Source organism: Procambarus clarkii, chromosome 37 (genome assembly GCF_040958095.1).
Source record: "Procambarus clarkii isolate CNS0578487 chromosome 37, FALCON_Pclarkii_2.0, whole genome shotgun sequence".
NCBI classification, from domain to species: domain Eukaryota; kingdom Metazoa; phylum Arthropoda; class Malacostraca; order Decapoda; family Cambaridae; genus Procambarus; species Procambarus clarkii.
In genome coordinates, this window is record NC_091186.1 from 10,665,597 (window position 1) to 10,683,069 (window position 17,473).

Below are 17,473 nucleotides of genomic sequence, written 5' to 3' on the forward strand. Positions count from 1 at the left end.
TAGATGAGTGTGTGAGGTGCTAGATGAGTGTGTGAGGTGCTAGATGAGTGTGTGAGGTGCTAGATGAGTGTGTGAGGTGCTAGATGAGTGTGTGAGGTGCTAGATGAGTGTGTGAGGCGCTAGATGAGTGTGTGAGGTGCTAGATGAGTGTGTGAGGTGCTAGATGAGTGTGTGAGGCGCTAGATGAGTGTGTGAGGTGCTAGATGAGTGTGTGAGGTGCTAGATGAGTGTGTGAGGTGCTAGATGAGTGTGTGAGGTGCTAGATGAGTGTGTGAGGTGCTAGATGAGTGTGTGAGGCGCTAGATGAGTGTGTGAGGTGCTAGATGAGTGTGTGAGGTGCTAGATGAGTGTGTGAGGTGCTAGATGAGTGTGTGAGGCGCTAGATGAGTGTGTGAGGTGCTAGATGAGTGTGTGAGGCGCTAGATGAGTGTGTGAGGTGCTAGATGAGTGTGTGAGGTGCTAGATGAGTGTGTGAGGTGCTAGATGAGTGTGTGAGGTGCTAGATGAGTGTGTGAGGCGCTAGATGAGTGTGTGAGGTGCTAGATGAGTGTGTGAGGTGCTAGATATTTTCAAACAATACTGTTTGTTGACCAAGCTGTAAAATTGCTGATTTCTGCCATGTTCCCCAACTTTTTTTTCCTTTTTTACTCAATTTATTCTTTAATAAAAAATCTCAATTAGTATTAAGCTTTAGTCTAAGTGTTTTTCCCCACACCTTGCGTATTAATGGCTTTAGGTGTTGTATGTGTATGTACTTTTACCCGAATAAACATTTTTTTTTAGAGGAGTGTGTGAGGGGACGGTGTTGTGCGAGGCAGCGAGGGGCGCCCCGGACAGTAAGCGACCGTCCTGTGTGTGTGTCTCCCACCTCCTGCCGCTCTCCCAATTATGCCCTGATTTTTAGGGCTTTAAGGTCTGTTTTCTTCCACTTGCCAGGACTCGGGGCCGTTCGTAGGGCCCCCGTGGGATAGTTAGGTCCGCTGATGGCGCGCCTAGAGCGTGGGGAGGCGGGTTGATCGGGTACAAGTGTGTTGTTTTTTTCATATTGACTTTTTCGACAGGTGGGTTATGGGCGAGTTGTGTGTTATTTGGCGGGTGTGGAATGTGTGGGTGGAGGTGGGAGGCAGGCCTGGGCGAGGAGGTGTCAGGAGGGGCGGCTAGTCTTGGGGTGGGGGGGGAACCTTAGAGGTAGGGATTAGGTGACAGTGTTGACAAGACCCCATAGTCCCAGCTGGCTGGCCTTGGACCCAGCTTACTACCCCAATACACTTGACCTGTGACCCTTGGGATGACTGGGCCTCTCATGAAGGGCAAAAGTTGCAGACCTTCTGCAAGCGAAGATTATTTGTCCGGACTGGGACTTTGAGCGTCCCAGTCTGTACGCGTCATGTTTGTGCATTCTGGGCAGGGCAACAGTCGTATTCCTTGGGACGTGCTCACTACCGTCAAGCCATCTTGGAGATGCGTAGACTAATATGATCAAATTTTTAGATTCCAGCGCAGAGTTACAGACTACCTCTTCTTCCCACTAGAAATTGTTTTGCAATCTTAATATTCAATGGTGTTTTATCTATTGATGTAAGAATATCTTGGTAGAATGTGTGTTGTCGTAGTCAGCTTTGTGATGTCACGTGTGCAGCATAGTCATTATGAGTCCTTCACTAATTTTGGTCCATTCTAATTTATAGAGCCTATCTAGGCCTACATTGACATGTGGTACAATTTGTAATTGTAATTTCTGTTTCTCACTCTCACGTTCTCGATTTCTCATTCATTACACAAACAGCACTTTGACGTAAAAAAATCTCCCAACATCACAGCAGGATGTACCAATGATCATTGTGGTGGGCGAAATTTATGTAAGGTCCCATTTTTTTATTAGTGGGTCCTCGATTAGGTTAGGTTTCGACAATTTAGTACATTATCTTAGTGACGTGAACGCTTGAGAGAACGGGCTGATATCTTGTTATTAGACAAAACAGCTGAACATGGGATGGTTGATATTAACAAACAAACAATGACAATAACAAACTCTGCTTTCAGACAATGCTCAGCCCTCCCCCCCCCTGTTTAAATACCTAAACATGCTATACATAAACTCACTCCACACATTCTTATGTGCCATTTACATTTACAAAACCCTGTTCTTAAATGCAAATCCGGTTCTGAAACTCTTCCTTGACAGATGTAATAAAACCATAATCACCACACTAGAAATATATATCTCTTTGATATCCCCAGAGTCAAACTTAATCTGTGTAAACACTCTATGCAAATAAAGGGACCTGGTCTATGGAACTTACTCCCTAATGAATTGAAAAGCTGTCCAACTTTTGCCTTATTCAAAAATAAAACCAAAAAGTACCCAATTTCATCTTCGTAGTTTCCTACCTAGTGCTTTAAACTCGCACTGTATCTTGTGCTATCCACTCCCCCAATGTGTGTGCCTAAGCCATACAATTTCACCATTGTAATCATTGCTGTCATCTATATCATGATTGTTATATTGAATGCATATTTTACTGCATTATACCTTGAAATAATCCTCAAATTATGCTACAATGTACCTGATGATAACCCTCAAATTTTATTTTAATATTCCTACTGATCTTTGTCAAATTTTCTTACACTGTACCTGTTAACATTTTTTAAATTTTGCTAAAAATTACCTATTAAACATTATCTGTTAGATTAAGGACCTGCCTGAAACGCTACGCGTGTTAGTGGCTTTATAATAATAATAATAATAATAATAATAATTTATTTAGGAACAGTACATACATAGTTGCAGCGTTACAGTACAAACATCCTGTTAGATTTATAGAGGTAGTACATACAATACCTAAAGCCACTAGTACGCATAGCGTTTCGGGCAAGGAGTGTTTACAAGAAGTGTAAAAAGAGTTACAAGAGTGTAAAAACATTAATGCTATACACTCTCATAAACCTAATGTACCTTCTTGTATATAAATAATTAAATAAATAAATATATAAAATATTTATTTATCAGCATATTTAGGCATAATTATTGTTGGTCTGCCATATTGATTTGTGCTATAGACCCAGAGCTAGCTGGTGTTGTACAGACTTAAGGTCTACAGTACAGCTTCTCACATTTTACCAAGCATACAATTTGAAGTGACTATAGCAAACCAGAAGCTTTGACCCTAGGCAGCCCACCTAAGCTATTGAGGTTGATGCTCGTATGTCTTTCAGAAAGCATTGGTGGTCTATTGCGGTGCTTTTAATTTGACTAAAACACTGGACTTTTTATTTTGTTAACGTCAAAAATTGAAATGCACCATGTGTGAGATCGGGTTGCACGTGTTCCCATACCCTCTTATTGTGGATTAAGTTCTGTTGATGAAATATTGACAACACTGCACCAAATGCAGAGCAGGGACCTCATTCTCCACAACTTGTGTAGTATAGGGTATGCTCTGCATTGTACCTGGATGGGGTTCTGGGAGTTCTTCTACTCCCCAAGCCCAGCCCGGGGCCAGGCTTGACGTGTGAGATCTTGGTCCAGCAGGCTGTTGCTTGGAGCAGCCTGCAGGCCCACATATCCACCACAGCCCGGTTGATCTGGCACTTCATGAAAACTACAGTATCTAGTTTTCTCTTGATGTTGGCAGTTGTTCCGGCAATATTTCTTACATTTGCTGGGAGGGTGTTGAACAACGGCGGACCTCTGATGTTTATACAGTGTTCTCTGATTGTGCCTATGGCACCCCTGCTCTTCACTGGTTCTATTCTGCAATTTCTTCCATATTGTTCACTCCAGTACGTTGTTATTTTACTGTGTAGATTTGGCACTTGGCCCTCCAGTATCTTCCATGTGGATATTATTTATTATCTCTCGTTCTCATAATCCAACCTATAATTTTTCTGGCTTATGCAATATTTGCTTGGTTATGCTCCCTAAATGTTAAGCTATCAGACATTGTTATTCCCAGATCCTTTATATGCTGCTTTCCTACTATGGGCAGACTTGATTGTGTTTTGTACCCTGTATTTTGTTTAAGGTCCTCATTTTTATCGTACCCGAGTACTGTACTTGGATTATAAGTACAGTATTGTAAGAATAATTGGATTATATTTTCCAAAACAAACAAGATCAATTTTAAGGATAATCCATAAAGGTTCGGTATAGTACAGTAATTTGTTTTTGAAGGGGGTAGCTTATCTAGGATAAATTTAAGAAAACGACTGGCTCCTTATAGAGTACAGTACTTCATGATGTACAGTTGTGGCCTTTGTAAAAGTACAGTTGCAGTTGTATTGACTAGTCATTCTTGTACATAATCTGAAGTTGTTTAACACGCCACTGTCATTTTCAGAATGGAAGAGCGGCGTGTGGCAGATTATTTTGTGGTGGCAGGACTACCAGAAAAGCTACTGCCACTTGCCGACTTCTCATGTGATGGTGCCACGCTCAAGTCAACACACAACCTGCCGCCCATCACTGACATTGCCGTAATCAACCGCTCTCTAGGAGAAATAGTGCCAGATGGTAAACTTGAACATTTTGTCCGGCCTCAATGGCTGGTGGGGGGGGGGGGAGTTAATACTTGTTTGGTGACCTTTAACCTATTTGAAAGTGATAATTGTTAGTTGATAATGAGTATTTATTTAGTTGGCTTACTGTCTCTACCACAGGCTGACATACAAGTAGTTTTGGTCACTAGGACACTTGTACCAGCTGTCAGACAAGCCGGCATATACCTGTATCTGCTGTTAGACAAAGAAGAGTACACTTGCACTAGCTGTCAGATGAGGAGGAGTATCCTTGCACCAGCTGTCAGATGGGGAGGATTACCCTTGCACCAGCTGTCAGATGGGGAGGATTACCCTTGCACCAGCTATCAGATGGGGAGGATTACCCTTGCACCAGCTATCAGATGGGGAGGATTACCCTTGCACCAGCTATCAGATGGGGAGGATTACCCTTGCACCAGCTATCAGATGGGGAGGATTACCCTTGCACCAGCTATCAGATGGGGAGGATTACCCTTGCACCAGCTGTCAAACAAGCAAAGAATGCAATTGTGTACAGTCTGACCTGACAAATAAGAGTGCAATTACAGCCATTTTTGTATATAATATTTACCAATGGCATTTCTTAGCAGAATAAAAAAAAAAAATTGAGGCTAGTATAATCTTTAAACCAAAAGCATCTTGTTTTCAGCTGCCTTGTGTATTGTTGTTGTTGTTGACTTTTAGAATGCAATATGTCGAGCTTAGTCGGGATTTAATAAACTTTTGATCATTTGTTACAGGATTCACTTGTATAGAGATAACACCAACTGGTCTCGTGGCTAACCTGAATTATGGAGCGCTTCGTGCTCCGGAAATGTTCCTCTGTTATAGACGAGGGCGCGACAAGCAGCCACTGGTGGACATTGGGTGAGAGGCCAAAGGGATTTTATGTAGATTGAAAGTTGAAGTATTGATATTATTACACAATATTGGTAAACTTTGTTTACCTCTTAAGATTAAAGAATGTCATGAGTGACGGAAGGGCAGATCTGTTATATGGTGCAGTCATACATGGCATGAATCCATGTCAATTATGACAGTCATTAACCCTCAAACCGCTAAGGGCTTTTTGGCCTGCAACACTGCGAGGCGCAACAAAAAATAAAATTCCCCAACATTATTTTGTCTTATAAAAGTGTTCATTTGTGTTCCCTGATCATGGGAAAAAGGATAAAAAAAATCATAGATACATATTTTGGCCGCAATAGGGTGGGGAAGTCTGGCAAAAAGAGGCGTTGACAGAGCAAGCGTCTGAGGCGTTCTGCTCTGCCCCAGCTGTCAGGTAGGAGTTGCCACAAAGATATTATTACCTAATTATTTCAATGTTTCTGAATTATTTTTTTCTTAGTTTTTGCAGTAATATTATTCAATAGTGTGTAATGTGATATATAATAAAATGTGTGAACCATCGCTATACTGTACTCAAAATTATGATGTGCATATTAGTGATTCAATTTTTGTGTTCATAAAACAATAAACAAATAGTTTTGTTGTTATTACACTATATACACAGGTTATATGCAAGTATCTGCATATTTTGGTCACCATAATGAACCACTAAGTTGGTATTGTGAGTCAAAAGGCAACGAGGAGTGGCCGCCACACCAGCCAGCCAACCACTGGCCGCCACTCCCTTCCTCACTTCACCTCACTCGCCCACATTCTCCTCCCACCATACTGTTGCTGCTTTTATTCACTATATACAGACATTATATATAAGTATCTACATGTTTTGTTCACTTTAACTGTGCATCTAAGCTGTTATGGTGAGTTCAGGCAATAACAGAAGTCACCACACAGTCAGCTAATGCTCCCTCTCCTCCCTCCCTCACTCATTCAAGGCCAAACACACTAACATTCCTCCTCCAACCATACTATTTGTGGTGTTATTATGCTATATACACACATTATATACATAGGTATCAACATGTTTTATTCACCATAACTGTACAACTAAGCTGATATGGTGCCCAAACTGCATAGTGGCCATCATACACTGCATGACAAGTCATGCAAACGATGCCACCTCCCTCACCAAAATGGTCCTTCCAACATACTCCTTTTGCTGTTATTACACTATATATACACACATTATATACAAATACAGTGACACCTTGGCTTACGAATGCCTCTATTTACGAACTTTTCAGGTTACGAGCCCAATTTTTTCAGAAAATTTGAATTGGGTTACGAACTTTGCCTCGGGAAACGAGTTTGTTGATACACGTATGGCCGACCTAGCGTGTGGTGGCACTGCGATCGCTTACCAGTGCCTCCCGCCTAGTGACAATCGCCCCTGACTTCTTTGTAAAGAATTACAGTTTTTTCAGATTTTTGGGTACTTGAACATAAGTTATTATATATCTCGCCATGGGTCCCAAGAAAGCCAGTGGTCATCTTCAAGCAAAGAAAATATATGTGAGAGTGACCATAGAGGAAAAGCAAGAGATCATTCAAACGAGATCATTTTTTTTGTTGAAACGACTCGCCCAGAGCAAGCTGTAGTAGGCCGATGCATTAACCTTTTTAATGACAATGTGATGCCTCACTACAGACAAGTGTTACAACGCAAGGAAAAACAATCTTCTATGGATCGTTTTTTAGTGAGAAAATCAAGCAGTGAGCCACAAGCTGGTCCTAGTGGTATGCAGGCAAAATGTGCCAGAATGTGTATCCCAGAGAAGTCATCACTGCCTGATGTTATAATGGAAGGGGACTCCCCTTTCCAAACACTAACACCTCACCTCTCCTTCCCCCCCTCCTCACCGTCTTCAATACGCCAACAAGAGTCATCAGTAAAGGCAAGTAATAACTTGTATATACTTTAGTACTGAAGATTTGGGTGAATTGGTATAAAATTTACTTTGAAGTTAATTTTTTGGGGGAGTCGGGAACGGATTAATTCAATTTCCATTATTTCTTATGGGGGAAATTATCCTCAATCTCTGAGAACGGATTAAATTCATAAGCTGAGGTACAACTGTATCTACATTTATGTTCACCCTGAAGAACCACTAAGCTGGTATAGTGAGTCCAGACAGTAAAAGATGGCCACACAGAGTCAGCAGACAACACTACTTCCCTCCCCCACCAAGTTTACTCCTCCCACCACAGTGCAAATTATCACAATGATCCTGCTATTATCAGAATTCTGGCCATTTTTTATCAGTCAGGGGTCTTCTGTAATACTATCATCGCTAAATAATAGCATGGACATGTATATTTTGACATTTTTAGGCGATGCTGTGTTCACAAGCTGAACAGCAGTGCTGTTAGCTCATGCTGCATGCGCCAGCCTTGATTGCTCACTCGGTACTGAGGCTCTCATACCCAGATATGTTAGCGACGATTTTTTTTCGAGATGGCGTCTGTTTACTATCGGCCATAGCTGGACTATAGCTGCCCCTATCCCTCGCAGGGCACTTAAAATCGTGTGCTTGACCCTCAATCGTATATTTACGATGTGCGCCATTTCGTGACAGTTACTCTCATTGTATATGCCCGTATATGCCGTATATGTTTTCCTGCTCGAAACGCTTTGCGTAATAGTGGTTTTAGGCATTGTATGTACTAGCTCTATCTATAAATCCATCAATGTTTGTATCACACCTTGTATGTATGTACTTTACCTGAATAAACATTTGAATTTGAATATGTATGTATTGTGCGGTTTAAGGGTTAAGGAATAATACAAAATCATGAAGCTCTCTGTGGAGTTTTTTGTAGCAGTTGTAAGTAAAGTTATGATTAAATTGAAAATATAATATATTTTATTCCTGAAGTACCATTGATTTTGTATTCCAGAGTACTGTACGAGGGTCGGGAGCGTGTAATGGCAGACTCGCAGGTTGTGGAATTTACGCATGGGGGACGCAGTGCAAATATCAACCCTTCCGGCCAAACCACGTACATGACATATAGGTAAACTTGTCACACTTTTTTCTCTCTCTAGGAATATGCATTGGATTGTATTTTATGTCCAAATCTACTGCTCACATTTGTGTGTTAGTTGATCTCCATCCTGGTCTTTATTAACCACGTATTACTACCGCATTTATCGGCAAAATATCAGAGTAGTAACCCAACTGACATACAGTATATGAAAAGAAAAGTGACAAGGTCTCGGTCCATCCTGGACTCGTCTTGGTCTGCCTTTGACCTTATAAAAGTCCAGGATGGACTGAAACCTCATCACTTTCCCTTTTACATGTATTGGGCTACTAATTTTCAGTCACGTTATTATGACATTCTCTGCAATAACAAAAGTGTGAGAGGCTGCATTAAACTACCATAATAAATGGTATGCCTTTGGATGTCTTGGTTGGGGGGGGGGGCTTGAAAGAAGACAAATTGCATATGTGCAATAACACCATATAAATTAAAACTTTGGTAATGATTGCAGGAAATATATAAGAATTATAAATAAAAAGTATGTATAGAGAACATTAGTTTGAACTTTGGGGTCATGTCTTCACTGCTTGTCTCTGTTCACCCAGCAGTAATTGAGGATCTGAATTAGCCAAGTAATTACCTCAGTGTAGTTACAGGATGAGAGCTACACTCGTAATATCTCGTCTTCCAGTACTTTCATATAAAACTGCTATACTTTGAAACTACTCATGGTTTTGGCCTCCACAATTTTCTCACTCACTTGACTTGTTCCAACCATCTACCACACTGTTTGCATAATAGAATTTTCAAATATTTTCTGGGGGGAGCCCCTTCGGCTCCTTGGAGCTATCCAGGCTGATATGCTAATGTCAGACTTTGGCATCAGTCATGTGTATGGAGTTCTGTGGGCCTACCGGGGACCACGAGCCAGAACCTGGCCTGCTCAGAGAGGCATGGGGAGCAATGGCCTATAGAAATCCCCGTGTGGTTGGAAGCATTCTATGTCTGCCATCGACCTGGTCAGGCACCCAGAATGGTAAGCGTCCCAAAACAAACCCCTATTCTGGTTAAAATTGCTACAAAAAGCCGAATAAGTGGATAGAACTCCCAAAAAGAAACGAGCAAACGAGCATGATGTCACACGTCGCCTCGCCGCTGTCTGCACAGCTCCCCCCTCCCCGGGAGGAGGAAGGGTAGCCCCAGACCCCCCACGCCTGCTATCCACCCTTCAGTTCTGAGGTTGATGCTATAGGCAACGGTCATGTGCTCTGGCTCCAGTGGTTGTTTCAGTGCTGTACCTTGTGTGTGGTGACTGTCTTCTAGGTGGTGCGTGAGCCGGGAGTGATTCTTCAGTACTTGGCCTACATGTGCCTAGGGTTTCCTTCCCTAGGTGCCCTGTAAGTACTGCTCTTAGGGCTTGAGGCCACCTTCGACAAGTTCCTTGGGTTCTGCCTTTGCTAGGTCGTTTACTGCTTGGTTTTCGGCCACCCTTTGTGTGCTAGGGTGTTCTGTCTCCCTTGTTCGCCTTAAGGTAGGGGCAGTTTGCACTGGTAGGGGCGCAGGGTACTGCACAGCTTGTTTTCACCAATCATAGCGGCCGGCTCTGTTCCACCTGGGTGCGCTGTCCTCTTGTGAAGTTTTTTCTTTTTGTTTGCGTGCCTGGTGGGGGATGGGGGGGTCTGCCTTGGTTATTACCCCCTGTGTACTGAGTACTCCTCCATCTTCCAGTGGTTCCCTCTGCTAGGACCCCGTGAGTGTACACGTCCCAGGGGTTCAGCTCTTAGAAGGTTATTTAGTATACTTGGGCGCCGGTTAGCAGTACCCCTGCCTGGGTTAACTGGGCGTTAGTTACGTTAAACGCTCGGAACCCTGGGAGTCCCCTTGGGGATGAGTGGGTCTGATGGATATGTCCCCGGATTCCCCCCCCCCCTCGCTTTGTGCGAGTTTGAGGGTTGCTCGGTCCCCTTGACTCAGGGTGACCCTCGCGGTTTTTGCCTCCGTCTGCTGCCCGTGGGGTCGGTGGCATCTTTGACCCGGAGTCCTGCAAGTTTTGTTGCTTGTTTGTGACTCGGTTACCCAGTCTTATGCTGACTATGAGGGTGCAGGCAGCACGGGTATTGCACGTTGGGTTCAGGTGGTTGCAACGCGCTAGGTTGTTTGCTCCCTAGTTGTCCTCTTCTCGTTGTGCTTGTGGGGGTTGAGCTTTAGCTCTTTGATCCCGCCTCTCCACTGTCTATCAAATGAAATCGCCATGGCCTCTGTGTGTTGTTGGTCATGTCCCTTTGATTCCCTTTGCTGCCTGTCTTCCTCGTTCCTCATCTTCCTTCTACACTCTTGTCCCTAGCTGCTGGTGCTGGGGTTGTTTTTCTGGTCTTTTCTTGCCTTTTTCCATTATTTCATTCTCCTACATATTGTTGTGTGTTTTAGTATGTGCTTCTTGGTTCTCCTACTGCTAGGTTGGACTTTGTCCAAGTTCAGTTCCCTGCTTTTGCACCGCCCGTGTTTGGTTCTTTCTCGGCTTGCTGGATTTGGGTTCCTGGTTTCCTGGCTTACCCTGCCAGTTGGCATTTTCAAGATCTCGCAGTGTCACTTCTCAAGAATTTCGCACCGGAACCACAGTGTCTCCGATCTCCTGGCGAGCTTGGGAAATTGGAACACATTGGGAAGTTTTCTGTATGGCAGACGTTCCATCTGGTTCCTTGCCGGCTTGGGTTTCCAGCTCTGCTTCCTTGGTGATCGCACCCGAGGTTTTCCCGCGGCTCCACCTCTTCCTATGCTCAATCGGTCTATGGCGGGGCTGGTTCGTTTCTGCCTCGAGTCTCTCGCTGTCTGTTGGTGATCAGGTGGCTTCGTTGATGGTGTCCCACCTGCGTGCTTCATCTTGGTGGCAGTGTGGGGTTTTGTGGCGGTTCTTCGTTTTTCTTTCTGTCCCTTCGTAGGTTTGCTGTATATTGTTGGCATGGTTTTGTCCCCCTTTTGTGGAGGTTCAGGGCCGTCATCTTGCCACATTCTGTTGCCTTGTCTCGTGAGGCGCTGGCAGAGCTGCTCCGGGTTGCTTCGGTTTTGGAAGTTATCTCTGCACCACTTCGCGAGCCGTCTCTGGCGTGGTTCATCTCTGGCCTGCTCTTGCGCCAAACTGGTTCTTGGATTGCTTGCTCTCTTCTCTTCTCCTTGGTTTGTTGTGGCCCCTTTGGTTCTGGATTGTTTTCCAGGGCTCTTTTCTTATTGCCGTTGGCCTCTGGGTGACGGGCTGGGGTGCTTCCTGCCCTCCTCCGGCACCTGGGTTTTGGCTCTTTTGGTTCTCCTGATAGGTTTGTTCACTTGCAGCTGTCTCCTTTTCTGGTGAAGACTGGCATGGCTGCTTTCCGGAGGGGTCCTTTGGTTGTTGATGCTTGGTTGGTCTGGCCGGGGGTGCATCGTGTGTTGTGATCGGTTGCGGCACTTTGGCGTGCTTGGCGTGCCACGGCTGTCATGACCGGGGTCAGGCTTTGGGTGTTTCTGGGTTCCCTTCTTCCCTGTTCCAGGGTGCGGTTCTCTCGAGTCATCCGCGGGGTGGTTCGGTCCTGCCAGCCTGTTGTCTGTCCCCGTGCCCTAGTTGTTAGTAGGTTTGCTCTGTGTTCCTTCATTGCTGTTCCTGGGCCTTGTTGGGCCTGTGTGGCCTGGGGTTGGCAGTTGGGGTTTGTTTCCGCTTCGCGTTTGGGAGTGTGCGACTTCTGCCTCCCAGGTTAGGTCCCTCTTGTTTTCCTCTCTGTGGACTCTGTTGGACTCTGTGGGTAGTTAGCTCCGGGAGGAGTCGAAAGTGCTCTCCTCAGAAAACCAGTATTGAATGTCCATCTGTCCTTAATGAAACACCATTTTCTGGGCGAGAACTGGAGGCTCCCGGCATCCCTCCCTTCCTCTGGTCAGCAGTTTTTCGCGTGTTTTGATGTCCAGCCTCAGAACTGAAGTGTGGATGGCCAGCGTGGGGGTCTGGGACTCATCCTTCCCCTCCCGGGGAGGGGGAGCTGTGCAGACAGAGGCACAGCAACGTGTGATGTAATGATCGTTTGCTCGTTTTTTTTTCTGGGAGTTCTATCCACTTGTTTGGCTTTTTGTAGCAATTTTCACCAGAATAAGGGTTTGTTTTGGGACGCTTACCTTTTTGGGTGCCCTGACCCGGTTGATGGCAGACATAGAATGCTTCCAACCACACGGGAGTTGTCATTGCTCCCCATGCCTCTCTGAGGGGGGCCAGGTTCTGGCTCGTGATCCCCAGTAGGCCCACGGAACTCCATACACATGACTGATGCCAAAGTCTGACATTAGCATATCAGCCTGGATACCTCCGGGGAGCCTCTGGGTCTCGCCCAGAAAATGACGTTTCATTACATTCATTGCTGGTTTTTTCTGCATCTTATTTTTTACTCCAGCTTGAAATGTACTCCAGCTTTTGACTTGGCTGGTATACTTGATGGTTTAATGATAGGTTTAATGAATTTGAGAGTTTATTGGAAAGGTAGTGAAGTTTGTGTTGGTTTTGTTGAATGGCTCAATGGAATGCTCAATGAAACCTCAAGTACTTGATGAATCTATGAATAAATATTTAGGCTGTACGAGGAAATTGAACACATCCATTCCACTCTTGGCTCCACCATCCCATCCACTAATGGCATGAACATGTTAAAGAGAAAAGCTACAATATGATGTCACTAGATGATTACCATTACATCTCCAGTTAGAATATACATGAATTTTTAAATTAAGTAATAAATATTGAGGCCTGAACACCAGTTGATTGACAATTGAGAGGAGGGACCAAAGAGCCAAAGCTCGACCCCTGCAAGCACAGCTATGTGAGTACACACACAGTGAGTACACAGTAGGGGCCTGGTAGCCTGGTGGATAGCGCGCAGGACTCGTAATTCTGTGGCGTGGTTCAATTCCCGCACCCGGCAGAAACAAATGGGCAAAGTTTCTTTCACCCTGAATGCCCCTGTCACCTAGCAGTAAATAGGTACCTGGGAGTTAGTCAGCTGTCATGAGCTGCTTCCTGGGGGTGGGGGGTGGAAAAAAAAAATAGTTAGTAAACAGTCGATTGACAGTTGAGAGGCGGGCCAAAAGAGCAAAGCTCTTTTGCAAACACAAAGCAAAGCCCCGCAAACACAACTAGGTGAATACACCCCTGACCTCCACCAGGCACGTGCACATGGTCTGGTCAGTGGTGCCTGGGAGGAATACAGGATACAGGAATGCAGGTTCAATTCAATTGTATGGCCTCGACATTTATTCCTTAATGGAATAATTCGTGTACATTCTAACTGGAGACGTAACTGTAAATCATCTAGTGGTATCATATTGTAACATTTCTCTATAACATGTTTGTCATTACTCTTTATTTTGTGACTAAAAGTAGATTATGTTCTTAGCATTTTATTGAGGTCAGTCATTATAAATTCAGCAGTAGATGAATTTTATCATCATCCTTTATGTCATCAAGACAGCCTTTCAACTATTTTATTAAAGATTGTATATACTAGTGAGTACTGCATTTAAAATTGCATTTTAATATCTTGTGGTTGCAGGCGGGCGAGTGACAACGCTGCGTGCAATGAATTGGTGGTGTCCGATGTGTGTGTTATAATGACTAATCGAGGAGACCAAGCTCCTCACTCCTACTGCACCATCGACCGCAATCTCAATAAGGGAACAATGGTCAGTGACGCTCTATAGGCCTAGCTTATCCTCTCATTTAGCAAGCCATTGTTTTTTTCAACTGTACAAGAGAATTGTCCCTGCATTATCTTTTTATTAGATTCTAAACATGTTTATACCTTTGCCTGTCTTCAGGTGTGGGATGTGGTGTTGGTGCTCACATAAATGGCAATGTTTTAGTTTGATCACGAATATGTAGTTATATTTATTTAGTTGACTATATCTGGAAAGTAAATATCTAGGCACTAATATAAATGTAAGTAATTTAGTCTTATTAAGAGATGTCAGTGTGAGCATGTAACAAAGTGAAGCAAAATCAATTTAGCAAGGTCTGATTATAAATTACTCCAATAAAGATTGAAGTTACATATATGTGAATAGGGAAATATATATTTAGATCTCCAAGTGCATGTAAACATAATTTGTTTTACACTGTGCAAGATTGTTTGTCAATGTTGCTTTGATGTTTGCATAGCCAGCTCCTGCATGGTTCACGCAGGACTCCTAGCACCAGCCAGCCTCGACTGGCTTTTATCCTCGTTGTGATGGGGATGTTTGCATAGCCAGCTCCTACATGGTTCACGCAGGACTCCTAGCACCGGCCAGCCTCGACTGGCTTTTGTCCTCGTTGTGATGGGGATGTTTGCATAGCCAGCTCCTACATGGTTCACGCAGGACTCCTAGCACCGGCCAGCCTCGACTGGCTTTTATCCTCGTTGTGATGGGGATGTTTGCATAGCCAGCTCCTGCATGGTTGACGCAGGACTCCTAGCACCGGCCAGCCTCGACTGGCTTTTATCCTCGTTGTGATGGGGATGTTTGCATAGCCAGCTCCTGCATGGTTCACGCAGGACTCCTAGCACCAGCCAGCCTCGACTGGCTTTTATCCTCATTGTGATGGGGATGTTTGCAAGTGGTCCTTCACATACCTAGTAAAAAACAGTCCGACTCGAAAACATTCGAGAGTACAAGCTCGCTATTATACAGTACTGTACAGTGCAATGGAATGAATGACAACTTGCAAACTCCTCCTACGAGCAAATACTAGAACTAGCCTACCAAGACTGCCAAATCTCACTCTGCAAACTGCACTTTGTAAATGAAAGGCTAGTGTTCTTTTGTGTCCAATTAAGTAGTTTTGTTTTGTTTTGGTTATTGTTGAGACTTGTTGGTGTTAGGTGGTAGGTCTTTATGGCTTTGTTTTGATTTTTCTGGTCAGCTGTCTGCAATGTTGGACTTTCTGTAAGGTTACTGGGTGATCCCTGGTTCCTTCATCTCCAGTTGTACAGTCTGCTTGTCTTGGTTTTGCCATTAGGCTCCACTTTCCTTAGGTCTTTGTACCATTTTGTTCTTGTGTATTTCTTCTTTATGCCTTACCCCTGTTTTTTGCTGGCTGACCATTGGTGGATTGGATGTTTTCCCTGGCCTTCAGTTAGCAGGGCTGATTTTCTGGGATATGGTTCAATTGTACTTCCTGCAGCGAGTTGGTGTCTGAACTTTTGTAACCCTGCGAAACATTGCCTTGTGGGGTTTGGCCTTTGTCACCGGAACCAACCAGTGGCTTTCTGCCTTTGCTTTCTCATTTTGGAGTGCATTTGCTTGTTTGGTTTCCTTGTGGTGTGTGGGTGGGTCTATATTGGTTGTCATTGGGGTTCACTTTCTCCGTACAACCTCTTCTTAGTGGCCAGTGCCTTCTAGTTGCATGGCCTTGTTTCCTTGACTTTCTCTGCCTTTTGTTTTTCATGAAGGGTGCGTAGTTGGGTCTGGTATGTTTCTTTGCTGTTTTCTGTAGTCAGCCTTCATGTGTTGGTTTGGTGCATGTTGTTTTAGAGCACTCTTGCCCTTTCCCTGGGTCTTTCCTGTTTTGGTGTGCTTGGTGCCTATGGGTTGGTGCACTACAGGTACGTTCTGTTTTTTTTATACATATATATATATCAGCCCGTCCTCCAAAAATGGGGTGGTAAATGTAAGGAGGCAAATAAGTGCAATTATGTACTATTCGTAGCAGTTAGGAATTGTACTTATTTTCACTCAGTATTAAATCGTACTGTCAAATATATTGTGAATATTTGAGTTTACCCGAAAAACTGAATAGAAAACCACAACCTCACCTAACCGTCTTAGTTTTTGAAGATAATAATTTTATTACTTCTTAATTACAATTAGTACTTAACCTATAGCTATATTGATATTACAGTTTTATTAAACTAATAAAACAAAACTAAAATATATCAATAAATTGTAAAGTAACTCAGGATATTTTAAAATTTTGTATAAAATCTATATTATTTAATAAATCTGAAAACGAAATTCCTGATATTTAAAACTTGTGTATTGCTAATTTAAGTTGAAACCGTCATCCTAAAATTCTGAGTGTCTTAACAGAAAACGAGAAAAATTAAATCGGGGGAGGGAGTTGGGTCAATGTAACAGCCCCATAAGTGCAATTATGCACTGCTTATGACAGTAAGAAAGTGTACTTATTACACTTAGTATTAAATCGTACTGTCAATTCGGAGGATGGGTTGCAACATATATATATATATATATATATATATATACATATAAATATAAATATATATATATATATATATATATACATATAAATATAAATATATATATGTCGTACCTAGTAGCCAGAACTCACTTGTCAGCCTACTATGCAAGGCCCGATTTGCCTAATAAGCCAAGTTTTCATGAATTAATGTTTTTTCGACTACCTAACCTACCTAACCTAACCTAACCTAACTTTTTCGGCTACCTAACCTAACCTAACCTATAAAGATTGGTTAGATTAGGTTAGGTAGGGTTGGTTAGGTTCGGTCATATATCTTCGTTAATTTTAACTCCAATAAAATAAAATTGACCTCATACATAATGAAATGGGTAGTTTTATCATTTCATAAGAAAAAAATTAGAGAAAATATATTAATTCAGGAAAACTTGGCTTATTAGGCAAATTGGGCTTTGCATAGTAGGCTGAGAAGTGCGTTCTGGCTACTAGGTACGACATATATATATATATATATATATATATATATATATATATATATATATATATATTATATATATATATATATATAATATAATAAATAAAATCATACATACATACACCCTCTTTTTTTTTTTTCTGTGGAGAGACCCCTTCGGTGCCCCGGAGCTATACCGAGCTGATGTGTATATATTAGATTGTGGCAATAGTCAATCAAAGGAGTTCTAAGTCTACCAGGGACCTGAGCCAGAACCTGACCCCCTCAAGTGAGGCACAAAGAGCAATGGCCTAAAGACACCCCCGTGTAATTGGAAGCAGTCTTTGTCTGCCATCTACCAGGCCAGGTACCCAGAAAGGTAG

The 17,473-nt window shown here is 43.1% G+C and overlaps 1 protein-coding gene across 11 annotated transcripts in view; it reads left to right on the forward strand.

Annotated features, from left to right (window-relative positions):
• The first annotated feature begins 801 nt into the window (after nucleotides 1-801).
• The window catches only part of Crag (DENN domain-containing protein Crag), a 137,389-nt gene continuing 120,717 nt past the window's right edge, over nucleotides 802-17,473 (forward strand). For 10 of the 11 annotated variants that reach the window (XM_045754543.2, XM_069337114.1, XM_069337118.1 and 7 more), the window contains exons 1-5: nucleotides 802-913; nucleotides 4,341-4,513; nucleotides 5,280-5,406; nucleotides 8,344-8,460; nucleotides 13,992-14,121. In XM_045754543.2, coding sequence (XP_045610499.2) covers nucleotides 4,342-4,513; nucleotides 5,280-5,406; nucleotides 8,344-8,460; nucleotides 13,992-14,121 — 546 coding nt within the window. In that variant the 5' untranslated portion in view covers nucleotides 802-913; nucleotide 4,341. The remainder of the gene's footprint in view (nucleotides 914-4,340; nucleotides 4,514-5,279; nucleotides 5,407-8,343; nucleotides 8,461-13,991; nucleotides 14,122-17,473) is intronic. The other variant, XM_045754542.2, reaches the window with a different exon arrangement.